The 27,476-nt window shown below is 41.2% G+C and overlaps 1 protein-coding gene across 1 annotated transcript in view; it reads right to left on the reverse strand.

The window, feature by feature from the left end:
- Nucleotides 1-27,476, reverse strand: part of tshr (thyroid stimulating hormone receptor) — a 31,520-nt gene that overhangs the window by 3,322 nt on the left and 722 nt on the right. The window contains exons 2-8 of the mRNA XM_033990829.2: nucleotides 21,034-21,105; nucleotides 19,392-19,466; nucleotides 13,483-13,557; nucleotides 12,671-12,745; nucleotides 11,626-11,703; nucleotides 4,396-4,464; nucleotides 1,725-1,802 (exon numbers count right to left, since the gene is read on the reverse strand). Coding sequence (XP_033846720.1) covers nucleotides 1,725-1,802; nucleotides 4,396-4,464; nucleotides 11,626-11,703; nucleotides 12,671-12,745; nucleotides 13,483-13,557; nucleotides 19,392-19,466; nucleotides 21,034-21,105 — 522 coding nt within the window. The remainder of the gene's footprint in view (nucleotides 1-1,724; nucleotides 1,803-4,395; nucleotides 4,465-11,625; nucleotides 11,704-12,670; nucleotides 12,746-13,482; nucleotides 13,558-19,391; nucleotides 19,467-21,033; nucleotides 21,106-27,476) is intronic.

A 27,476-nucleotide genomic window follows, 5' to 3' on the forward strand; every position in this document is an offset into this window, starting at 1 on the left:
CCTAATTATCTTGTTTTCCTAGCCAAGTCTACACACTTCCTATTATATATTAAGACGTGTAGTTTGAGCCCTTGTCCTATCTGATGTGGTGAGCAGTCTGAAGTAGAATATAAATAGATACGAGACACAAATTGCATGCTAATGTTGCTGACAATCTCATTTTCACGACTTTCCATTACAAAAGTTGAGCAAAGGCTAAAACAGACTGCCACTTTAATCCCCTGAATCCACGATATCTAAATCTACTTATTAAACTGTAACTCAACCACACCAAAAGTATAATTTCTTTTCTTAAACTCTAATTGTTTTTTATTCCCCTTTGCTCTCCCCACTTCGCGGTCCTTAGCTCGGTTTCCTCTCGCGGGACCCATTGTGTGCGGGTGGAGAAGAGGCAGCAGACTTTTTAACTATTTCGTTTTGTTTTTGCCAGATGTTCAACACATGACTGAATGGGACTCGTGAGGACCTGTACCTCTGGAAGACCTGTGCACCGCTCGCTCCACAAAACCAGACACAATGGATCTAATATAGGAACTAGATAGCCGTGGCAAACGCATTGAAACCAGCTTGAGATTTAAAATAGTCTGAAGTTACTCATGCTTGCACACGGTCATTTGATGTGTCACTGCGTCTGCAAAGGACATAACTGAAGATGTTCTCGATTAAGCAACGGCAGTTAGTTTGAGATAAGGGAGCAGGTGGTGTATCGCAACAGGTGAAACAATATAAAAGAATACAAATCTACGAACTCGCTTCCAGAAATGATAATGTAATTAAAAGTTACTCCGAATACGTCATTAGATCAACATAACGTAAGGGAACATGACTTCAGTGTTGAGCTTTGTTTTAAAAGTTCGCTGTTTTCCCAATTTACGGCATTACTAATAACTAAGAAATGTTATTGCAAACCCTTCGTGTGCAAATAATATAATATAATCTTAGACAGATCTACGGTGGCTCAGTGCGCAACATATCAACTTACCAAAGCAAAAGTGTTAGAGGGACTTTATATTGCTTAATATTTATCGTGTGTACATTTTTCTTTGCAGAAGTGGGGATATAATTCAGATTTATTTGTAGAACATTAACATTTAACCATAGACTGTATATATAAATGGACATAGCTAACGCGCTAGACGCCACGTTCCAAATAGGAAGTGAGCATGGGTGCACTTCTGGCTCCATCGGCTCTGGCTCCAATTCACTTTACATTGAAACATTGTCAACCCTCTCTCTGTAACTGCTGCAGTGAGACTCATCATTGTGGTCTTAAAATGTTTGCATTAACCTGCGCTACATGATCCTGATGCGGTTATTTCACTATTTTGTCTGTGAATCAAGATATGAACATTAATAACAGACCAATCAGGCAACTTCTTTCAATCCCGCTAGCGTTAGCAACAGGTTTTAATTTACAGTGTTACTAAGCACCCATTCAACGGGAAGGGGTAGTATTCCCGTCGTACCCCCCTCTTTAAACGACCAGCAGCCTAAAGAGTGCACACAAAGCTTTATTTGAACAGTTAAATGCAAACAGTTAACAGCTCAAAACATGACTACACTGCTCTCTTGAAAGTTTGTGGTACTTGTGTGGTAGTTTGTGTGGGTAACAATACACGTTCTAGCTTCCATACTATTTTTAGTATCAATTTGTATCTGGATATCTATATATTTGGCAACCCTTACGTAAACCCAAATACTTTCACATTATATGAGATACTCACAGTAGCATGGGGCCACTGATGGTGCCTCCAAACGCCTTTTCATCAATCCTAGTCAGGTACTTATTCCTGTGAAGGTCACTGGACACAAAGCAAAACAGTGATCGTGTATTAAATGAAAGCCAATCCTTTTCATTTCAATCAGCCCAAAGCACGGCATAATATTTGGCCATTCCTCATCAGTGCACTTTTAAAGGTTTATTTTTCCTAATTCGAGAGGTGAAGAGTTACAGGGAAGGTCTCGTTCGTGTTGTTGGTTCAAATTCGGTTCATGTAAGACAGTCCAGTGAACTCTGAAACACACTCAGCACATCTCCCCACAGCCCTTAAATCCAATAAGGACCACAGCGGAGACGAGAGAGTTTGTGTTGGTCAGGACAAGCCGCCTGACTCACTTCTCACCTCAACGCGTACTGCAGGCCAAAGCAAACATCTGTGTGGTCATTCACTCACACTGTTATTAAAGATAGACTACAGCGATACCAGTGATTTTTGCTTAGTTCTGGTACAAAATCCAGTGTTTTTATGCACATTTAAACTGTTATACATCTTATATATTACATAGTCTAACAAAACACAAAACAATAATAATTTGTTAATTGAAAGTTGCTAAAAATGAGATTGGACCAGCCTTTTGCAGTAGCAGGTCCCAGACTCTGGAATAGTCTTCCTCTGGGTATTAGAACTGCCAAATCTCTTAATATTTGTAAGTATTTGTTGAAAACCCATTTGTGTGCAGTGGCTGAGTAGAACATTTGTACTGTATTAGTTTTATCTTGTTTTTGCATGTTTAGTTTAACCAGATAGCACTTCATATTGTTTCTGGGCAGCTGTGGTTGTTTTTGAATTTGTTTTATATATAAACTTGACTTGACTTAATCAAATTTCTAACCCCAAGACCAAACTGATTTATGGAAACTGTATGAAGTAATTATACTCATCCCTTAGTACCCAGATTTACAAAAAACTGTTCAAAGTAACCCAAATATTACTTATTACAAGTAGTATTATTTTGTAACATTTACAACTTCAGAAATAATTTGTAGTCTCCATGGAAATGCCACCAGACCAAGTTATAGGTCAGATCTATGGAGAGGCAAGTCCACTCGTAGTAAGAATACATGCAATTTTTGTTTTATTACATGCACAAAATTCACATATGCTTCAACAAAGCAGTCAAATGTGTATTTTAATTAATTATAAATAACAATTGTAAGTTATATACTGCTTTGGTGTTGTACTAGCCCTAAATAAATACTAAGACATGACAGATGGAACAATATTTTTAGGGGGCAATATTTATCCTAGGTACTTTTTCTTTGCATTAGTGGGATGTTTTTGGTTATTTTACTGTAGTATAATAAGATATGAGCTGAAGAATCCTTTTCTGGGTTAATTCTGCTTCATTGTTTGGTTTCAGTATTATCGTTTATCATCTATATTTAGTTCAACAATATATCGCACTTCAAACTTTGTTACCGTGACAGGCCTACTTATTTTTTTCATATGAACCAGTGAACAGTATGTTAAATGATTTTTGTCTTACTTTGGAGGTATAGTCGTGGAGATGTGTAAAATAGTGGGGATGCACCAGTCCGGGTTTTTCGGTGCCGATTGTTTTGGCTTTAAGTGTATTCTGATACTAACCGGTGCCACTATAGAGATTGGGAATGGCATTTATTTCTTTAAATCAATGCTTGTTAAGTATATTTTTAATCCTGCGAATAACTACAGATCAGCGTAAGTTTAAAGATCAGCCTGTAAATAGTCTTAATACATCTAGTTAAAGGCCCACACAGGAATTTTGGATGGATCGGCGCCAATATCTCAAACCTGTATCGCTGCATCCTTATAAAATAACATACTTCTGAAATCTTGAAAATTAATAATATCCCAAAGACAAGCCTGGTCTACACAACGAAACGTATCCTTTGCAAACCAAGCATAAAACTCAATTCTCGGGTGGCGGAAAGCTTAGTGTCCCCGCGTGTATGGGACAGGGGCACACTTTTTTGGATACATTTTTTCCCATGAGAACCGCAGCCGGCTAATCAAGAGCCGGGCTTAGGTCTCTATTGGAGTACACATGAGACGGCCCGCAGAGAGTAGCTGTGATCCTGCCGCTTTTGTAGTGCAATTTGGGCGAAAGGAAATACACATGCCAGATGTCAGGAGTGATTTCATCCAGACCAAATACTGAACAACCCATTTGAAGAAAATGTAAAACCTCTAAATCCGCTCATTTCTGTGTCCTGAAAGGCTGGAACGACATGGGATACAATAAAAAACACTTTGTGCCCCGGGATCGGTTAAACAAGTGTGAATTCTGCAAGTGGCGAGACAGTAGCATCATAAAACCAGTCTAACAACACAGAAACTCAGACATGGAGAGCAGCATTTTGTAATATTTATATATAAGTCACTAAGTCACTATCTCCACAGAGAAGCCACCAGACTAAGTTACAGGTCAGATCTATGAAGAGGCATGCCCATTCGTAGTAAGAATGCATGCAATTTTTGTTTTATTACATGCACAGAATCCAAATATGCCTCAATAAAACAGTCAGATGTGTGTTTTAATTCATTATAGATTATCATTTTAAGTCATATACTGCTTTGGTGTTGTTAAAGTGCAAAAAATGTGTTTGCACGTTTGTGTTGATGTTGTACTTACACTTGTTCAAGCCTGGTTCCATTGAAGGCATAATGATGAATCTCTTTAAAGCCATTTCCAAACAACGCCCTGGAACAAAACACCAGAACCATAAACCGCACTGTAGATCTAGAGAGTTTTAACTGTAACTGTTTAGCTGTATCGATAAATAACTTGGATTCAAATAGCCCTTTTCTTACTTCTGAATCCCATCATTTTACTTTACTAAAACACATTTAATTTAAGCAGCAGTGTGAGAAGAATATGGCTTGAGCTGGATTCAAACTACCAACCTCCCAGTCTGCATTTAATTGTTTCTCTCAACACCATTCTGCCGAGATTATCTAGAACACAGAGGTGGACGAATCTCGATGTCTTTCTGTTGTCTTTTGTTTTTCTCTGACTTTTATGTGAAGCACTTTGGTCAATTGAAGCTGTTTTATTGTGTCATATAAATAAACCTGAATCGAATACAATTTCTGTGTCATGATGTCAGTTTCCCTGTCCTCCCGTGCTCTCTCCCCCTCCCCTACCTGTGTGTCTGGAGCTGGGTGGAGTGCCTGACTCCTCCCGTGCACACCTGGGGTGCATCAGCCTAATCACCACCACCTGCTGCTGAGTACAAGAAGGCTTGGCAGTCTACACTCGGTGCCAGACCGTCCGCGTGTAAAACGTGAATGTTTCTTGCTAAGCTTTGTTATATGGTACTTTCCGGCAAATGCTCATTTGGATTTATGCACCCTCCAGATTCCTGCCTCTACTCGCCCAGCTCCTGCCGCCACGTTCCAGTCCCGGTATCGCTTCCAGCTCGTCTTGTCTCCTGCTCGTCTCGTCTCCTGCTCGTCTCGTCTCCTGCTCGTCTCGTCTCCTGCTCGTCTCGTCTCCTGTCCGGTCCTGGTCTCTGGTTTGTCACCCGCTCCCCGCTCTGGTCTTCGTCTGATCCGCCTGCCCTGGTACCGCACCTGCTTCTATCCCCGTCCTGGTCCTGTCCTGCCCGCCTCTACCTGCACCGCACCCGCCTGACCCGTCTCCCGCTCCCCGGTTCCTGTACCTGCTCTTGTGACCTGTTTAAAGACTGCATTTTCACCGCTGTAAATAAACACTGTTAAAACTGCTCTGGTCTGCATCCTTTGGTCCTATCCGCACCGTTACGACAGAACGGTCTGGCCACTATGGACCAAGCAGGCTCAGATCCGGACCAGACGCGCCGCCTCACGCACTCTCACCCCGAGGCGGTGCTGGGTCAGCATGAACAATCCATTCGGACTCTATTGGAGCTAAATCAGACATTGTCCCAGCAGGTGGCACAGCTTAACCACCAGGTGGCCGCGCTCCTCGTCACCCCGCCTGCTGCAGGCGGAGCGCCGCCACGCCTCCCGGAGCCGAGAGGCACGGATCCGGAGCCGTATGCTGGACAACCTCACCTCTGTCGCGGATTCCTGTTCCAGTGCGAGTTCATGTTCCAGCAATGCCCTTCTCGTTTCAGCTCGGGGGCCACCAAGATCCGATATATATGTGGATTACTCCGGGGCAGAGCTCTCCAGTGGGCAGAGGCGCGCCTAATGAAGACGTCTGTGGATAGCCTGGATTTTAATGAATTTGTGTCCACGTTTAAGCTGGTGTTTGACCACCCGCACTACCAGGACAATGCTGCCTCCCGGTTATTGACTCTCAGCCAGGGCTCCAGGACGGTAGCGGATTATTCCATTGAATTCTGGACACATGCGGCGGAGCTGGACTGGACGGACAGCGCGCTGCGGGCTGTGTTTGTGCGGGGCCTGAACGAGACTTTGAAAGATGAATTGGTTTCCCGGGACGAACCCCCCGACCTGCGGACCCTCATCTCCCTCACTCACCGTATAGACAACCGCCTACGGGCTCGTCGCCGAGAGAGACGCCGGTCACCGGTCCCGCCGGAGCCACGCGCTGCCCCGCCCCCGCCGGATGAGCCCATGCAACTCGACAGGACCCTTGTGTCGGCCGAGGAGCGTCAACGGAGGCGTCGTCTGGCCGGGGCTTGCCTCTACTGCGGTGAGCGCGGACATTATGTGGTCACTTGCCCAGTTCGGCCAAAAGGGGGGGCCCACCAGTAGCACTGGGAGTACTGGTGGGCGAGCAACACATCCTGGACTCTTCTAATAGACTGCGGCTCAGCGCCACCCTGTGCGTTCGCACAGAGACCTTATGCGTTTCCGCCCTTATCGACTCCGGGGCTGAGAGGGACTTTATTGATGCCCAAGTCGCGGAGCAGCTCGGGGTCTACCTGGAGCCCCTCGAACGCCCCTTAAATGCCCAGGGGCTCAATGGACGTTTTCTGGGGCACATCACTCACATCACAGAACCTGTCACCGTGATTCTGTCCGGCAACCACCAAGAGAACCGTCAGTTTCATGTCCTGTCCTCCTCCGCTTCTCCTCTGGTCCTTGGTTACCCCTGGCTACGCGCCCACAACCCTGTTTTCGATTGGGCCAGGGGCGGAGTTTCGGGCTGGAGTCCCGATTGCCACGCCAAGTGCCTTCGGTCCGCCCTCCCTCCGGCCGGGAGGTCCGTTCCTGTCGCTGATCCGTCCCCAGACACCCCCAATCTGTCCTCGGTGCCTGCTGAATATCACGACCTGGGGGAGGTTTTTAGCAAGAGCAAGGCCCTCTCTTTACCGCCCCACCGTCCATATGACTGCGCCATTGACCTCCTGCCGGGTGCCCCACTACCATCTAGCAGGCTATATAACCTGTCTAAACCTGAACGCGAGTCAATGGAGGACTATATCCGTGGGTCCCTGGCTGCCGGAATCATCCGCCCGTCCACTTCACCCGTGGGAGCGGGGTTCTTCTTTGTGGCTAAGAAGGACAAATCCCTGCGGCCTTGCATTGATTACCGGGGTCTGAACAATATAACTGTAAAGAATAAATACCCGCTTCCCTTACTGGACTCGGCATTTACGCCCCTCCACGGTGCGACCATCTTCTCAAAGTTGGATTTGCGGAATGCGTACCACCTGGTGCGCATCAGGGAGGGAGACGAATGGAAGACGGCCTTCAAGACACCCCTGGGACATTTCGAATACTTGGTTATGCCCTTCGGTCTCACCAACGCCCCTGCCGTATTCCAAGCCCTCATCAACGATGTGCTCCGTGATTTCCTTAACCGATTCGTCTTTGTTTACTTGGATGACATCTTGATTTTCTCGCGGTCCCCCCAGGAGCATCATCAGCACGTTCGCCAGGTTCTCCAGCGCCTCCTCGAGAATAAACTGTTCGTGAAAGCTGAGAAATGCGAGTTTCACGCAGAGGAGGTCAGCTTTTTGGGCTTCATTGTGGGGCGGGGCCAAGTAAGAGCTGACCCTGAAAAGATCCAGGCTGTCACTGAGTGGCCCGTTCCTACCAGCCGGAGACAGCTCCAGAGATTTATCGGCTTTGCCAATTTTTATAGACGTTTCATCCGGGATTTTAGTAGGGTTATCTCGCCCTTAACTAAACTCACCTCTCCTGCTTTGCCGTTTGCCTGGTCTCCTGAGGCGCAGACAGCCTTCGAGAAGCTTAAGAGACTATTTACCTCCGCTCCCATTCTGCACCAGCCCGACCCTTCACGGCAATTCATCGTGGAGGTCGACGCCTCCGACTCGGGAGTGGGGGCCGTGCTTTCGCAGAGGTTCGACCCCCACAACCGCCTCTGTCCCTGCGCCTTCTTTTCCCGGCGATTGTCCTCGGCCGAGGTCAATTATGACGTGGGGGATCGGGAGCTCCTTGCCGTAAAGCTGGCCTTGGAGGAGTGGCGCCACTGGCTCGAAGGGGCGGAGCAACCATTCATCGTCTGGACCGACCATAAAAACTTGGAGTACATCCAGTCCGCCAGGCGCCTCAATCCCCGTCAAGCTCGTTGGTCCCTCTTCTTCAGCCGCTTCAACTTTCTCCTCACCTACCGCCCCGGATCTCGGAACGTCAAACCCGATGCCCTCTCCCGCCAGTTCGCCCTGGAGGATAGCCCGGTCACCGCAGAAACAATTATTCCCTCCTCGTGTGTGGTGGCCGCGGTCCATTGGGATATCGAGGACACCGTCCGAGAGGCCCAGACCAACGACCCCGACCCAGGTAACGGCCCTCCAGGTAAACTGTTTGTTCCCGATTCTGTCCGGTCTCAGGTGCTCCAGTGGGTCCATGCCTCCCGTTTCGCCTGCCATCCTGGTGCCGGTCGCTCTCTCTCCCTCCTCAGGAGACGCTTCTGGTGGCCCACGATGGACACAGACACCCGGGCTTATGTCGCCGCCTGCCAGGTATGTGCTCGGGCCAAGGCCTCCCACTCACCCCCTTCTGGTCTCTTGCATCCTCTCCCAGTTCCTCGTCGCCCTTGGTCCCACATCGCCTTGGACTTCGTGACGGGCCTTCCCCCTTCCCAGGGGAACACGGTGGTTCTCACCATTGTGGACCGCTTCTCCAAGGCCGCCCATTTCGTTGCCCTGCCTAAGCTCCCCACAGCCAAAGAAACTGCCGACCAGCTGACCAGTCATGTCTTCCGACTCCACGGCATCCCGGTGGACATCGTGTCCGACAGAGGGACCCAATTCACCTCTCAGGTATGGCGGTCTTTCTGCGACGGTTTGGGGGCCACGGTTAGCCTCACGTCCGGGTTCCATCCACAATCTAATGGGCAGACGGAGCGGGCCAACCAAGACCTGGAGTCGGCCCTACGGTGCACAGCCTCCGCCAACCCCGCGACCTGGAGTACTCACCTGCCCTGGATAGAGTATGCTCACAACTCCCTCGTGAGTTCCGCCACTGGTATGTCCCCCTTCGAGGCATCGCTGGGATATCAACCCCCTCTCTTTCCCACGGAGGAGAGGGACCTCGCCGTCCCGTCTGTTCAGCGCCATCTCCAGCGCTGTCGCCGGATCTGGAAGAAGGCCAGGGCGGCCCTTCTTCGGACTGGAGCGCGCACTAAGGCGACGGCCGATCGCCACCGTGTCCCGGCGCCCGTATACCAACCTGGCCAGATGGTTTGGCTCTCCGCCAAGACGGTCCCGCTGAAGACGGACTCCCGTAAGCTGTCCCCCCCGATTCCTGGGACCGTTTAAGATCATGAGGATCATAAATCCATCGGCGGTGCGCCTCCAGTTACCCCCGTCTCTCCGGATTCATCCGACCTTTCACGTCTCCCAGGTTAAACCAGTCCGGACCAGCGACCTGTGCCCTCCGGCCGATCCCCCACCGCCCGCCCGAGTCATTGACGGCCACCCGGCGTTCACCGTCCGCCGCCTGATTGACGTTCGTCGCCGTGGTAGGGGCCTCCAGTACCTCGTCGATTGGGAGGGTTACGGTCCGGAGGAGCGATCCTGGGTGCCCAGGGCACGCATTCTGGACCCCGACATGGTGAGAGACTTCCACCGCGCTCATCCTGACAAGCCTGGGGGTCCACCAGGAGGTGGACCTTAGGGGGGGGGTACTGTCATGATGTCAGTTTCCCTGTCCTCCCGTGCTCTCTCCCCCTCCCCTACCTGTGTGTCTGGAGCTGGGTGGAGTGCCTGACTCCTCCCGTGCACACCTGGGGTGCATCAGCCTAATCACCACCACCTGCTGCTGAGTACAAGAAGGCTTGGCAGTCTACACTCGGTGCCAGACCGTCCGCGTGTAAAACGTGAATGTTTCTTGCTAAGCTTTGTTATATGGTACTTTCCGGCAAATGCTCATTTGGATTTATGCACCCTCCAGATTCCTGCCTCTACTCGCCCAGCTCCTGCCGCCACGTTCCAGTCCCGGTATCGCTTCCAGCTCGTCTTGTCTCCTGCTCGTCTCGTCTCCTGCTCGTCTCGTCTCCTGCTCGTCTCGTCTCCTGCTCGTCTCGTCTCCTGTCCGGTCCTGGTCTCTGGTTTGTCACCCGCTCCCCGCTCTGGTCTTCGTCTGATCCGCCTGCCCTGGTACCGCACCTGCTTCTATCCCCGTCCTGGTCCTGTCCTGCCCGCCTCTACCTGCACCGCACCCGCCTGACCCGTCTCCCGCTCCCCGGTTCCTGTACCTGCTCTTGTGACCTGTTTAAAGACTGCATTTTCACCGCTGTAAATAAACACTGTTAAAACTGCTCTGGTCTGCATCCTTTGGTCCTATCCGCACCGTTACGACATTCTGGAGTATCCGGTTAACGATAATCAAAAGTTAAAATTAGGAATCTGGTCTTGACTTAACTGCGTCGGTGATAACATGACGCTTCCTGTCTAGTTTTGTCATGTGATCGAGTCTGACAGCAGAGCGTTCACTTCATCTGGCTTCGCATTAAAACCATAATGTAGTGAGTGGAAAATATGTCGTGTTTGTGCAACATATTACATTAATACTGAGGTTTCGTCTGCCTGTCCTTCACCGCAATTTTGTGGTTACATCCCCTAAATTCCTAGTAAAATGTCCTCTGTACCAACTCCTTCCACTCTCATTCCAGTAGCCCCTGCACAAATCTCTTTTCTCTATCTGTGTACTTGGTTTGCAGTCTTTTCCAGCAGAGTTCATAGCGAGGCCATGTTTTCAACGTGGAATCAGTTTGGCAAATATTTCTCTTCCATTGGTTATCATAGAGAGTAATGGGATATGAGGATTTAGAACGGGATTACTTACAGCAGGAGCGGGTAGTGTAGCCAAACAGTTAAAAGTACAAGGTAAACAAAACGTTTAAATCCAAATAAATACATTTTCAAATAGTCTAATGTAAAGCTTTTTTTTGTAAATATATCAGTATTTAAGCCAGTAGAAATAAATACCTAATAGAAATACCAAATATTTAAAGGTGTTCTATCATGTAACATTTCTGGCGGGGGTCCATCATCTGCCAAATGTTATTATTTTGCTTGGAATGTTCCACAATATGGCATTAAATTATTCTGTCTTGCATTTATTCAGTTATAGGTGTTTTTAATGCACAAAAAAACCTTGGAAAATCATATCAGATCTGATCAACAACTTGTAATTGTACCCTGGTGACAACGTCGTTAAATCTCATACTTTGGATCATTGCAACATAAATGGTGGATACTACTCGACCAGTTACATAGTTCATCTTTAAAGCTACTTAAGTAAAGATGTCTGTGTAGTAAATGTAAGTAAATGAAACGGAGTAACTGATTATAATGTATATTTCTAATCTTTTATCTACCTATGGGTGTTAGAATGTACTTTACACAGACTTTCCCTATTGGTTGAGGTGCTATTTTTAAAGCTATAATCTCATCGGTGTCTCAGACTTGAATGTGGTGTGTTGGTGCAGAGCGCTCACACTGTCAGCAATTCAGTCGTGATGCCATGGAATGCGTTGGCTGGGATCTCGGTCATGTACGGGTGATCCACTATCTCCCTGCACGGAATGACACAAAATTCACAGGGAATTGGTCAGAAACGGGAAAAATAAGGAGACAGTGGTGAATGAAGGAGGGTGACTAGAGAATAAATATGTAGGCAAAGAGACAAAAATGACCCAGTGCTTCAGTTCAAATGACTCACACAGTGGTTCTCCAGTGTCTTCTGAAGTTATATTTTCACTTGAATTAATCTATATTGACATTGGCTTCAGTCTTCGTTTAAAATTAGGACTTGTTTTGGTTTAGTCATGACTTTGATCTGGTTTAGATGTTTTGAATGAAATGTTAGTTAAATTCGAGTTCATTAGTTTGTAAGAGTTTCAGAACTGGTATGTTTTGATTTTACTTGTAGGATTACATCAACACAAATACTGCTCAGATTTGACCAACATGACTGTAGCTCTTCAAAAAATAAGACATAAAAAATACTTCATCTGACAACATATTTTAGGTAACATTGTAAGAGACAGAGGAAAAAAGTCATATTTTGATTGATATAATAATAGTTTAAGATCAGTAGTATTACAAAGTTATTTAGCAAATGCAAACATATTAGATACCACTGGACCATGATGATGGTTAACTAGGATAAACAATAATATTGAAACTAATTAAAACCCAAGAGCAGATTTAAACCACAAAAACTATCCTACATCTACAATATTGTTAAAAACCATGAGCTGCAATAAATAAACAGCCAAATGAAACGCTGTAGTACTGTGTTTGAATCTGTAATGAGTCATAGAAGTTATTTATTCAATATTTTATGGCTTAAGTCTTATCATATAATCAAAAAATAACCAAAAATGTGCTAGTAGTGCCAACAAAAAGTACACACCATAAATACTGACCATAAAATATTTTTAAAAATATATTTAAAAACTACAAAATATATATACACAAATCTTTTGAACTTAAGATTTTAATATTGTGCTTCTAAATATTTTCTATGTCTTTACTTACAAAATGAAGTTTGGGTCAAATGAGTTGATGTTGTTCAGATGTGGGAAGAGCATGAGACCCGTGTTGTAAAGCCCCCTGAAGAAATGCATACAAAAATATTCAAACATAATGACCCCATAATAATCTCCTGCCATTTGTATTCTTGGAACCACAGAGGCAGCCTCAATACAAAAACAGATTTCAGCATGCAACAAATATTTTGTTTTTCAAAAATTCAAGGGGAAAGCGAACAAACATGCAAAGAAAATAAAGTTATTTGTTACAATTTTGACTGACAAACCAAATCTCAAGTGTTGGTTTAACACTCTACACATCTTTTTCCTCGATTTTGATTAATTAAATGTACATTATGGTCCTTTTCTCTCAGGGTTCTGCCACCTGCTTGTCTCCATGTAGATGCGGGAATGTCCCACAGTCTTCCACTAAACTTATCTATGACACCACTGACCCAAATCACAACTTAGATCTGTGGAGAGGAGACCCCAATCACAGTAAGAATGCATGTTTTTCAAGGCAATGAAAAACACCTATAGTTGTATAAATACACATGATAGAAAAGTCTTAAGCTATAGTTTAGAACATCCCAGGCAAAGTAATAACATTACCATGGAAACAAGAGGGTAGCGTACCAACAGAAAAGTAACATAATGCACCTTTAATAATACTTAGACCAAGCACATTGATAATTTGTACATTTTGCTCACTGAGAATGACAGTAAAGTTTATTCTGACAAAGACGTTTTATAAACATTATCAGGAAAAACAGGGTTGATGCTAGAGGGAGCAGTTGTGAGGGTAGAGGAGTTGCTCACAGGTATTTGAGGCTTGGCAGATTGTGGAAGGCTTCTGGGTCGATGTAGGTCAGACTCTTTAAGTTTCTCAGCTCTCTGGAAAAACAAAACAATTTCGATGCCCGTTATCAAAGCAGTCCAGTGAATCAAACCACACTGTATTTGATATTTGAAGTCTGTGAAAGTCATTAGTCCTTTAGTCAATTAATTGGTTTCTTTTTTTATATATACCGGTTAAGTCATTCTTTTATTAGGACTATATGGATTTATAACAGCTGAAAGGATAATTCACAATAGATCACAACTAGACAGTTTAATCTGCTACTTACATAAAGGCTGTTCCATACTTCCCTGTACAGTTATTGTTTCTAATAATTTTGAGAGATTTTACCAGTGCAATGCATGACTCTTTAATTCAATCAATTTAGTCTTTAATAAACCACAAATTTCTTTAGCTGACTGCAGCCCTAAACATTCCTGAGGCTAATTCAAAAATCAAGATTATAAATTCTGATTAATTTCTATAAAGTAAAACAACTTTTATGTAAACATATTTTTGTGTTTCATTCTGTGTTGCCTCACTTTAAATTGCACAAGAATTTCATAAACTAAAAAAGTTCAATTGGCTTCATGCATGACTTTGAACATGCAGCAGATCCCACATTGCTCTAAAACAACAACAAAATGTGGTAGTTGTCTCTTGTCCCATGCACTTGATAAGCCAAGCAGGACAAAACAAGTGCCAGGTGTCACAGTGTTGGAGAGTATGTGATGCCAGTGTGAGTTGTCAGGAGGAGCTGTGTGTGTTTCCTTTGGTGTTTCAAACTGACTGCTCTTCTGTGGTCTTCTGGCTTCTTTCCTCTCACCTGGCAAACAGCTATGAGCCATGACTGTGCTAGGGCTGCAAGATTAATCACAATCAAATTGAAAATGCAATTTGAATGGACACGATTAGCACATCGCAAAGACTGCAGTTTTAGAAGTACCATCATTTCCTCCACAAACAACAAAATATCTTTTCTTATTCTGCATAAAAACTGATAACCCTTTAGTTTAAATCTGTACAAACATGATGCATAATGTGACTTATACAGTGATGGAAGGTAACGAGGTAAAAGTAGTCAAGTACTGTACTTAAGTATACTTGTTAAGTATCTGTCCTTTACTTAAGTGAATTTTACAGTGTATACAAAGTACTTTTGTATCCACTGTAAGATCCACAAGTAAGATTTGAGGATATATTTTTACCATGTTCGTGGTACCATCCTGACTAAAGTTTTCGAGTTCAAGCTTCGGCTTTGAGCAAACAAAAAAAAATACACAAAATTCATGAGAAAAATTCTGAAATTGATTCATATCGCTGCTGTTGACCAAAATATGTATATTTTTTTAATCAATACAACTACATTGAACACTTTAACAAATGAACAACACTTGTGTGAAATACTTTTATTTTTTACTCTTAAAGTACATTTTTAAACGGGTACTTAAATACTTCACTTAGATTTAGATTTTAGACTTTTCATGTGATACTTTTACTTTAACTTGAGTAACTTTTTGCTTCTGTATCTGTACTTTTACTTAAGTAACAAAACTGAGTCTTTATCCACCATAGTATATATTAGGTTGTCACTCAGTTCAGATTTCAGTCTTTTTGTCACTTCTCCTGAACACACTGAAATTGTGAATGCTGAGTGAGTACACAACAGCAAAAGTAGATTTTTCATCCAAACCTCCATGTTGTTATGTGTCAAATCCTTCTCTCATTCTTTATAGTTGACAAGTGCTTGTGTGGTCTTCAGTGCTGTGGTGTTAGTGGTAAAAGTTGGCGGATTTGGAAATAGACCGTTATTATTGGGGTCACCAGCCAAAGAAAACTGGACCATCTCAGCGAACCATATCCATACTCCAACAAGACCCGAACAAGCTCTTTTGACGCCAAACAAGACTTAAGCTAATGCATCCTTAAATATCAGACATAAATTCAATATGTTTTCACTAGAAAGAAAATTACAATGGCATAGACTTGACTATTTGAAAAGATCTTCAGAAACAAGAGAAAATGTTGTATGAGAAGAGAACATGTGATCCAAAGCAAAGGCCAGGATTAGGATTATTGGTGTCACTTCCTTGCAGAGAAAAGCTAACCTTTCAACCCAAAACCCTGTACCCATTCTTTTCCCCATGTACAGTATTTGAGCAAAATGTGTCTTGCACCAGTATAGATATATGTATAAGCAGCTCTTGAAGTCAAAATAAGTCAGATGAGTTTTGTCTGCATCTAATTATAAATCGTTATATTGTTTGGTAATCAGAAAGTGTGTCTTAGCATGCTAGTTGTTATTGTCTTTACGGCACAACTCCAGTCTGGTCTCTGAGAGTTGTGAAAAGCACTTACAAACTTGTCGCAGTGCAAATTACAATACTTGGAATGCATAAGGTAAGTGAGGAAAACTGCAAACAGTTTAAAATAAACTAGTTCTGCATGTTTACATTTTTAAGACAGTAAAAATCAACATGACATAGCTATTTACTCCATTATTAAGCTTTGTTAACATAAAAGGCTATATGGAGGCATCATCTAGGTCAAGCTTAAAATAACTCCTCTAAATTAGTGAATTCTCAAATATTGTTTGTAAAAAGGATATTTACAAATTAAAAGTTAAGGGTCCTGGGTTTGATGTCACAATGCACGTGCTATGTGACCAGCCTCATGAAATCAAACTTTCTGAATGATAAAGTTAACATCAAGATAAGAAAGTAATTTACGTTTACATTTCAGAGTATTAATTACAATTTTAAATGATTACATTTAGTTTATAAAATTCTTGTTTTTTATTTTAGCTGTTCCAATTATTTTGTAAACAGAAAAACCATGATTATTGATTAACCAGTTTATCGTGACAATATTGGCTGCACCTAAGTCAAACTTTACAATTAATATGGCACAACCAGCAGCTCTGTTTGTGAACAAGTCTCTCTGTGGCCTAGCACCAAAGTACATCTTCGACATGTTAGTGCCATATGAACTCTGAGGACCTCAGCGACTGGCCTCCTGCTGGTGCCCAGAGTCAGGACTAAACGTGGGCTAAAGCAGGAGTAAAGCAGGACTAAAGCAGGACTAAAGCAGGAGTAAAGCAGGACTAGAGCAAGACTAAATCAGGACTGAAGCAGGACTAAAGCAGGAGTAAAGCAGGACTAGAGCAGGACTAAAGCAGGACTAAAGCAGGACTAAAGCAGGACTAAAGCAGGACTAAAGCAGGAGTAAAGCAGGACTAGAGCAGGACTAAAGCAGGACTAGAGCAGGACTAAAGCAGGACTAAAGCAGGACTAAAGCAGGACTAAAAAAGGGGAATCAGTGTTTCAGTTTTAAGCAGCTAAAAACTGGAACAGTCTTCCTGAAGTTGTGAGACAGGCCTCTACTTTGACAATGTTTAAATCCAGGCTCAAAATGGTTCTGTTTAGTTGTGCATATGATAGAAAGGTTTTTATTCTGCACTCTTCTCTTTAATATGCATTTTATGATGATTATTTATGTTTTGATTTGTTTGTATTGTGATTTTAATGTCTTTCTTATTCTGTAAAACACTTTGAATTACTTTGTGTACGAATTGTGCTACACAAATAAACTTACCTTGCCTCGCCACAACCAACCATAAAAACAGGAAACACCTCCATGCACTCCAAAACAATTTTCTGACCCATAGACCTCCATTTAACTTTACTTCACCAAACTAGCAATAGCAACCTGCTGAATCAACTTTCACGTCTAGAAGCCAAATGCACACCAATAACACACTGTCATCGGTGATAGAGTGCAGACCCAACAATTTTGTACAAGAGTTTCCCAATAAAAAGTAACAAGTCTTTAAATTGGTGATTTAGCAGCACGCAGCCAGAACTCCACAGCTGCCGACTGCCTCTCTGCCAACAGGAAACGTAACATTAATTTGTGTCTGACCCTGAGGGAAACCTGAGAGAGATGCCATTATCTGCTGCATGGTACTGCACCACACCAATCAGCGGCAAATGGGCCCCGGAGATCCAAAATACACCTCCGGAACGCACACAGCCCTGGGCAAGCGGCTCCAGTTACCCACCGAGTCTGTGTTTTGAAATCTGGAATTAGCCAACTAATAGGCAAAGACACTAAAAACCAGGCATAATTAAGATCAAAATGTAGAGTAAGTGAGTCTCGCGCACATGAAGAGGGATGTATCAAGTCAATTTACACGCTTCTCAATCAGAGTCGCCCTTGTAAAGATCCTATATTACACAAAATGGACCTTTGTGAGCTTTAAGCCACGTTATAATGCTGTTTCGTTTCATTTACACATGTTTGAGTAACCCTTTATTATTAGTCTGTCTACATCTCCAAGGATCAAATGCTCTGTTCCACCTTGTGATGTCATGGAGTGGTAGTTTTCAGTTAACAGCTACCTTTTACCCTTTGTTCAGTGAAGATTGACAATTCCAGGGATGAAATTATCCAAATGATTCTAGTGAAGGTGTATAGAGCTTAAAAACACAGTGGAGCACTTCTTATATTACCACATGACATCACAAGGTGGAACAGAGTGTTTTCTATGCAGGGTTTGTTTGTTCATTTGCATTTGTTCATGGTTCAAGGAAGGCTCTACACCACAAGCCAATAATATGACTCTAAAGAATTAACTTCCATCATTACCTCTGAAAATATAACAAAAATGCAAATGATTCATCTAAAAGACACTACAGTCCAGACCAAGATCCTGGTTCAAGATCTAGAGAAGGATACTACAGTCTGGTTGCCAACTGATCTTAGGGGGGTAAATGGTAGAATAAATTTGTCTTATAAGGGGATAAAAGGGGATTGATGTGTTGGGGTTGGGTTGTTTGGCTGTGGGGTGGTTGGGTGGGTTTGGTGGGTGGGACTGATTTTAATGCTTTGTAAAGCACTTTGTGTTACTTTTTTTTGTATGAAAAGCGCTTTATAAATAAAGTTTGATTTGATTTGAAAAAGTCGACTTTAACTTTAATATTTGTCCTTTTGAGTACTACCAGATCTAAATCAGGTCTAGGACAACTTTTCAGGATTATACCATGTTTATAAGGAGAAAATATGGCACCACATTATGACATCAGCTGGTGTAACAGAGCATTTTTAGCTTGTGGAAAGGAATCTTAAGTAAGGCTGAAACATCTAATGTTGATATTAGGACGGATGGATGGATGGATGGACTATTTTAGTATCGATACTTGCCCAAATGTGTTTCGACACTAGTTTTAGTATCAACTAGTATCTGCCTACAAGCCTACAGACATCTAAAACATATTGCAAATCATAATAACATAACATGGGCCCACTAATATTTTTGATTGAGTGCAAAAATTTGAAGCAAAATAAAAAAAACAGCACTGAATTTGTTCTTTGAATTCATAAAATCAGCTCATTAACCAGATAATATTGTTCAAAATTCAAAATCTACTACTCTAATTTAAAAATGTTGCAGTTTTCCCAACAACTCTTCATTTAGGTGACACCATCAGGGTAATTTACACATCAGATCTGTGTAGAAGAGAGCCCACTCAGACTTAGAATGCACTGTCATTTGAATGAATAAAATCATCTCATTAATCAGATGTTTCAAATTCAATATATACCACCCCGATATATAAAAAAAATGTTGCAATTTTCCCCATGATTACACAACCCTTAAGTAAGACAAGAACAGTGCTTGTTTAGCCTTTTACAACAGCATCATTAACTTTAGCCATCAGATTAGTTTTATCACCAATCTGAAGCACACAGGGCATTTTGCCATTCGATAAAACGCTGCCTTTTTCACTGCCGCCTTCACGATTCAAAATCCTTTTTCTTCTCAGAGTAAATAGAACAGCTTAATCAATGAGGCCAGTAAAGAGCGTGGTGTTTTCTGTCAGCTACTCACATGTGGGCGATATTCTTTAGCCCAGAAAACGAGTGCATTTCCAATCTCTCCAGCGACGTGTCCACGGAGATACATCTAAAAACAAATAAACACAGCTAGTACCAAATGCAACGTACAAGCACTTTTTTGATCATTCCTCCAAATAATGTCATTTCGTAACCGTACGCGACGCAAGAATGGGCCACTTGTTAAAGGTAATGGGGGAATGGAAAGCTAAGACGTGTTTTTATAAATGCGTTTCTATGTTAGTTACTCTTTGCAAGATTTATCAGCCCACCTTGTTTAAAGCCCCCGTGTTGAAGGCAATTTTACAGGTATGCAGCCCTCATATACATTACCCAGTCATCAGTCACCCTCAGTATATTTGTTATTACTCCAAAAACGATCGGCTCTTTAAATAAACTTTGAACTTTGCAGCGGGTCGGTGCTGAAGTGAGGAGTTATTAGGGGAAAAGACAAGCATGTATACCATTACTTAGAGTAATTGGGAGATACTTCACAAAATAAACCACTAATTCAGGAATTTGACTGACATTTTGGTGAATTTGAACATCTGGTTGTGGAACTGGGTATATTAATATGAAATGTATTTCATTCTTGATATAATAAGTACTGGCAGTAGTACAGTAGTAGTAGTATTTTATACAGTTGGCATCATAATAAGTAAAATAAGTTATACTGTAAGTACTTGGAAAGTGAAAACTATGCCTTTAGAATTTTATCTTAGATCCATCACATATAGCATAGTTATTTACTCCATTATTCAAATTCAGGTTATATTTTGATCATGGCCCTATCTTGCAATTGTACATTTGATTCCTTTCCTGGAACTGAAAATATGAAAGAGAAAATATTAAGAGTTAAGAAAGTATTAAACTGTTGTAACACAGAGCTTTCACTATAATGTCATATTAGAGTCTATTTTTAGTTTATCTTTAAGTTTATTTTTTTTAATTATTTTAAACTATTTATCTATTATCTTTTTTTATTGCATGTACCATTTTCCTTCCGTTCTTTAACTGTGCGGTGCAATACTGGAATTTCCCCACTGTGGGACTAATAAAGGCATATCTTATCTTATCTTATAACCAAGTAGATGATCAAACTTGAAGCTAATTTGTATTTTTCAAAACTACTGCACACATACAGTATTTCACTTACATAATATTCACTTTCACTTCTGAATACTTTTATCGTTTAATCTGGAAGATGAACAAGACCAGAGTTTGAGGCACCATTTTGCGGCCAAAGAAACTTCCAAAGAAACTTCCTCCACTTGAGCTGTCTGTCTTGCGTGACATTTACCCAAAGAGGCTCCGTGTATATTTTACCTCTCCTCCTCCAGTCTGCACCCAACCCAAAAACACTGCTCAAACCCCCCACCCGTGTCCAAGCGCCGCTGCGGCTGCAAGGGCCGCATTCCTCTCAAAGGAACGCATTAGCGCTTCCAGCTGTGAGTGTGAGCCAGGACTGATACTAAGCAGAGCACATCATCTTCCTCTGCCTGGGTGGGAGTCTGGAGCTGGGACTGGAGATAGGGAAGAGGGGAGAGGGATCCGGGTTTTTCAGCAGGAAAAAGGCACAGGTGTAAAGGAAGAAAGATGAAGAGAGTCTGATTAAAGGAAGGCTTATGGAAACTTACATCCAGGAAATGTTGACCATGTGTGAGAAGACATCTGTTGGCACTGATGGAATATGTGTCTCCAAAAGATATCTGTAGAAACACATGGAAAACCTGTGATAACGTGATCTGAATGTGTTTGTATCCATTAAAGGTGCACTGTGTCACATCCACCACCTGCTTCTCTCCAAGGACATGTTTTTGTTTTGCCTGGAATGTTCTGTATGGCATAAAGCTTAGCAATCTCCAGACACAGCAGGATCAAGTATTTTTTTGACAATAAAAATGTCAGTAAATTGAATAATAGAAAGATAGATACATTTATACCATCCTGCGGAACATTCTTGGCAAAACATTAACACTGACATGAGACAAGCAAGAGAGGAATACTCTGCTAGAAAACATACATAGTGTACCTTTGAATGGAAGTAACTGTAATTCAAAGAAGTTCATCAGCCTAAGTTAATTAGCATAATACTAAACAAAAAACGATGACTGAAACCAGAAATTATTCTCAAATTCGGAGGTCTAACCCAGTACATACTAATGATAACACCAGGTCCAAACTTGGTATTTCTAAAATGTAGTTTAACTCCAATTTAAACTATCACAGATCAAGAATATGAAAACACATACTTCGGTTAAACGAGGCCACCCGTGTAACTGAACTGAGTATAAATTAGTGATTGAATATATACATAGAGACAGACATGTTAAGTGCTTTTACCAATCAAAAAGGACATATAAGAATAGATATAGATAGATAACAATGTTTGAAGTGTGATATTTTGAAAGTAAATATACAGTATACGATAAATGATAATACTGAAACCAAACCATAAAGCAGAATTATCCCCAAAAAACAATTCTAAAACTACAAAACTGTTAAAAAATATTAACTGCAATAAAGAAATAATAGTATGCAACACTTAAGCAGTTTGTCTGTATCTATAATGAGTCATACAAGTTCATAATTCAAACCTCAACAGCTTAAATCTCCTCGTAGTACCTAAAAATAGCCCTGACTTTTCCAATAGTACAAAGAAAAAGTCCCCATGAGAAATATTGACCCCCAACAGTTATTGTTCCATCTGTCATAGTGCTATACCATCAAATGAAGCAAGCAATGTTTAATATAGCTCTGGTTTTAAAATGAAAACTTGCTTAGTGTCTAGCTAATTATACAGCCACTACAGAACAATTTACTTTTATACTAGCAGAGACTGAAAAAGCCATCCACTGCTATCACTGGCTAGAGGCTAGTAAACATGTCTGGTCTTTATAGACTCTTAAGTTGCCTAATTAAAATGGTAAATCATTGAAGACTCACACCATAAAAATGACCATTGTGACCTAGTAGCATGTACATTATCTTAAGCATATCCACATATAACAAACGTATATAATTAGTTGTAGTAACATTTTACTTTAACATTTTAAAGTATTAAAACACATTTGCCTAGATCAGTAGTTCCCAAATGCCTCATATCAGTTCCCATCTAAAAGGAAAATACTTGGCATTCCAAGTGCCATCAAATCTAAACCAGGTCTGAAAGGACTATTCTAGGTCTAACTGGGTTAAACCAGATCTAAAATAGGACACTGTTTCCATACCAGTTCTAAGCAAGGACTGTTTTGCCCCAGTACAGATACACTGTAAAAATGAGACCACAATGAGACCTCTGTGTACAGTCTGCATCTGATTATAAAGCGTTTTTATTGTCTGCAAACCAGGAAGTAAGGCTGGTGTGCTGTTACCATCCTAGTAGTATTAGTGAGATGGCAAAGCTTCTCTGGCCTCTGAAAGTTGAGAAAAGTGCTCATACACTCATAGTGAATAATTAGGATGCTAGGAATGCTTTAGGAACGTGAGGAATAAGTTTGGACTGCTGCAAACAATTTAAAATTAACTACTTCTGTTTTTCCACATTTTTAAGACAGTACAAATCAGGTAGGTCTAGAACCACTGGCCTAGACGGTTTCAAATTTTACTTTTTACTCACAAAAATGGCAGCCACATGTATGAAACTATGTGATGTTATCTTTTGAAGTCAAAATTGTAAAACATTGTGTGCCCATTCTAATGCTAGCAACCCAGAACCAGGTGCAAAATCTAAAACGTGCTAACGAAAGCCACCATGTTTGTGCACCTTGGCCTGATCAGGGGAACAATAGGCTAATTCAATGCTAGCTGTGTTCAAATATGGGGGTCAGTTAGCCCGAGTGCAGCGTACACAATCTGACAAATTCAAACAAATATGGCGACATAACGCAGGCCTACATCACAGTTAAAAGAGAAGAGGCCGAAGCGTGGCTAGTTCACCCCAACAGCAAAACTACTTCAATTTGAGAGGGAGACGTGTAAACAAACAAGGCTTAAATTGAGTTTGAAGTGGGGAGAAGCCACATCATTTACAATGGTGTTGGTATTGGATCTACAAAAATACAACAATACAACAATATATGGGAATGTATAAGGCCAATGGTGGGTCATGCTTAAGTGGTTATGGATGGACTGAAATCAATTTTGAAATTTAATATATAGGGCCCAGAACTGTTCATGTTTTGATCCCAGCTCTGACCAGTGAATACTGCTGTTGTGTCCTTAGGCAAGACACTTCACCCACCTTGCCTAGAGGAGTTACCGCCAAATTGTTAAGCTTCTTTGAGTGTCTGGTGAAGTATTTATAAGTTATGCATCATTATTCTAGTTGTACAGCAAGAAATTAATATTACAACACTAGTACAATATTGGGACTTAAAGGTTCTATATTACGTAAAACCGACCTTTGTGAGTTTTAAGACATATTATAATGTTGTTTCCTCCTCAAAAACATACCTGGAGTTGTGTTTTGTTTCATTCACACATGTTTGAGTAGCCCTTTATTATTAGTCTGTCTATATCTCCAAAACTCAAAATGCTCTGTTCCTCCTTATGATGTCATGTAGTGATAGTTTTCAAGTTAACAGCTCCTTTTACCTTTAGTTCAATAGAGATTGGCGATTCCAGGGCTGAAATTATCCAAATGATTCCAGTGAAGATGTATGGAGTTTAAAAACACAGTGGAGCACTTCCTGTATCAGTGCATGACATCATAAGGTGTAACAGAGTGTTTTCTGTCCGAGAGAAGAACTCAGCCTAAATATGCAGGGTCTGTGTGTTGATGAATCAAAACACAACTGCAGGTATGTTTTTGATGAGGAAACAACACTATAACATGGATCATAAAACAGCCTAATACAGGCCTTTTAAAGAAACTTCATGTACATGCGTTATAAAAAAAAAGTTCAATTCATTTACTGGCATGTACCACTTTTACATCAACATTACACCATCTTCTCTATTATCTCATAAAGACGTCACATATTACTCGCAGAACATGAGACACTTGTCACACTTTCCACGCATGATTCTTTGCTACAGATTGGTAGCTGGGAAAAATTACACTTTTCCAGTAATGCCTACTGTAGTTCTTCCTTTTTAGTTATTGTACAATTAATCCTTGCACTCATCTGTTCCCATTCATGTAGCCACATTGCTATTTCACTCTTAGTTAAGGCTTTTGTCAGATACATGCAACACAGTACTACAATCCTACAATTTTGACGTATTTGTGAAACTAGAATTGCTGTTTTTGTTCCTTTCTCCTTGAAGTCTTTTTGCTCTTAATTATTCTCAAATGGGACTCTTTAAGTGTTTGAGAAATGTGCAGCAGAAGGTAAATATTGTATTTGAATGCATCATCCAGACGTAGCCAGGAGTCACGCTACGAGAACGGCGTCTGTGCTCGCCTTTCCATCTCTGCAGCTCCAGTGTCACAAGTACAGCCTACTCTAGTTCTCATTGTGCAGTGCAATTAATCTAATAATTAATGATCAGCTTGTGGCTTTTAAGTGAGAGGTCTACATTCAGTCCTCTGTCAGTTAAAACATGTGGTGGAGCAGAGTTCAGACTTTAAAGAAGAGGTTTAACGATTTTCTGTGTTAAATGGCGATTATTAAAAGTCTGTATTGTTTATGGTAGAATTTATTATCAGAAGCAATTTTATTAGTTTTTAATAGCAAAAAGTAAAATCCAATTAAAAATGTATAAGAACTGGACATTTAAAATTATAGAATAACACGATCAAGAACCCATTCCTTCATTCACAGTCAATTACACATAATAGTTTCTGGATGTTTGAACCAAGTGAGCAAGTGTGGACCCAATTTTGACATATTTGACAGCAGATTTTGATATGTATCAGGCCTCTATGGTTAGGCCTGTCACAGTAACAAATTTTAAAGCACGATATATCGCTACAGAGAAATATTGCGATGAACAATAATATTGAAACTACTTTATGCCACTGATTAAGATTTAAATAAAGCAGGATAATCCCTGCAATCCCTTTTTAAATAAACAGTAACATTAAAAGTTGTAACAAATAAACAGCAGAATGAACCAATAAGCCTTATCTTATTGTATCACAAATAAAATAACAAAAATCTCCCCGCTTTTGCAAAAAAAGTACCCAAACAATGAGCCCTAAAATATATTGTTCCATCGTTGATATATTGAACAATAAATAAATAAATATAGTAATTATCATGACAGGTCCATCTATGGTCACTAAAACTGACCACTAATCAGGTAATTACGCAGTTAAATTGCTAGGCTGGAGTTGTACCATGTGCATAAGAATGTTAGTTCAGTTTATAAAATGTAATTATAAAAATCACTTAACAGCACTTGATCTTTATTATACACTATTTGCTACTTGTTGCTAACGAAGAGCATCATCGCCCACAATATTCTGAGTGGTCTGTGATGCAAAATACAACATAAAAGATATGAGTATTATTCAGTAGATGACTTTAACTTTGAAGACGATAAAGAAACGGCCAACTTGTCTGTTTACAGTGACGCAAAAGGTTTGGGAAAGAAAGCTCAAACCCTATGCAGTTTTGTGTTAATACAATTATCGACCCATTCTGGAGCTAGTATGGACAATTAGTTCAACCTCAAACCAGGGAAACATACTTTGTTTCAAGATTACTTGGGATGTCCTTCAGTAGGAATGAGATTAATCACTACTCAGGTAATTACGTAGTGAAATTGCTATGCTAGATTTGTACCATGTGCGTAAGAATATTAGTTGAGTTTATAAAAAGTAGTTGTAAAAATCACTTAGCAGCACTTGATCTTTATTATTACTATTCATCTCTTAAAGCACTCTCTCTTCTTTCATCAATTAATCTCTACATTAGCGAGACTATAATTCCAGTAGCAGATAGTAATGCACTGATTGAGAAGATAATGCCATGTTTCTCGGTGCATCAGCTATTATTCTGTATTTTGCTAAAGACAGAAGGTTAGGTGAAGCTTACACTTAAATCTTCCTTGTTATTCATTTCCAAATCCATGACACTTATAATTATCATGTTATTTTTGGCCCATTTTAATTGTATGATTTTTTGTCAGCCTGGTGCAGAGTATGAGCAGTAATGTGGTGAAAGTTTGGGCATATTGGAGCATGTGGATTTTTAACTGAAGCAATGATTGGGACATAATTTTGTGTGATGGGCAATACTAAAATTATCCCATCTGATTAAACATCCAAGAATGCTTGATTTCAAAATGAAAGCCCATTGCTAAAGTATTCCATTTTCCATGTGCCACAGTAAAACGCACATGTTTCCGTCACTCAAGGCCGGGGCAAACTGGTCACCCGCGGTTACATAAGTCTCCTCTTTACTCAAGCAATTTAAGAAGCATAAAAGATCTGTTGGATTTTTCAAAAGTGGCCCTGACACATTACATCATTGACTTCCATCACTCTCCCATAGTCTCTCTGTATATGATTTTTTTGAAGGTGCACTACGTATCTTTTTCTACTAGAGGATCTGCCACCTGCTTGTCTCCATAGAGATTTTATTGCTTTGTTTGGGATGTTCCACAGTACGGCTTTAAATCTTACATTACAGGTGTGTTTTTGCTAAAAAAAAAACACCAAAACACTGCATTCTTATTCTCTCCGCAGATCTGACCGCTAAATTGGCCTGAGGGCATAAATTGTCTCCATGGAAGTAGATCAATTTAATGCCATACCTTCTAAGCAATAACATCCACAGAAATGGGTGTAAAAATTACATAGCTCATCTTTATGTGAACAAAATTCTGTATTTGATGTTTTATGATTTAAAATGCCATATTCCACATAAAATCACCTAAATCTTAGTTGTAGTATTCAGCCAATAATCTGCATACTGGCGTTTTGATCCACTCTCCAATACTGACATTTTATACTTTGATTTAGTCCTTGCATTAATTAATGTGTGTGCCTGTGTGAGAGGGCAGCTAATCCTACATAAGTGGCTGAGGCTCGGATCAATAGAGTATAAAAGTCCCTACCTCTAATGATCAAATGAATAATGTCCAATGCGTGAAGTAAAAACATAAAACATTGTAAAAGTAGGACATT

The sequence above is a fragment of the Periophthalmus magnuspinnatus genome, chromosome 24, assembly GCF_009829125.3.
Source record: "Periophthalmus magnuspinnatus isolate fPerMag1 chromosome 24, fPerMag1.2.pri, whole genome shotgun sequence".
Classification (NCBI taxonomy): Eukaryota; Metazoa; Chordata; class Actinopteri; order Gobiiformes; family Gobiidae; genus Periophthalmus; species Periophthalmus magnuspinnatus.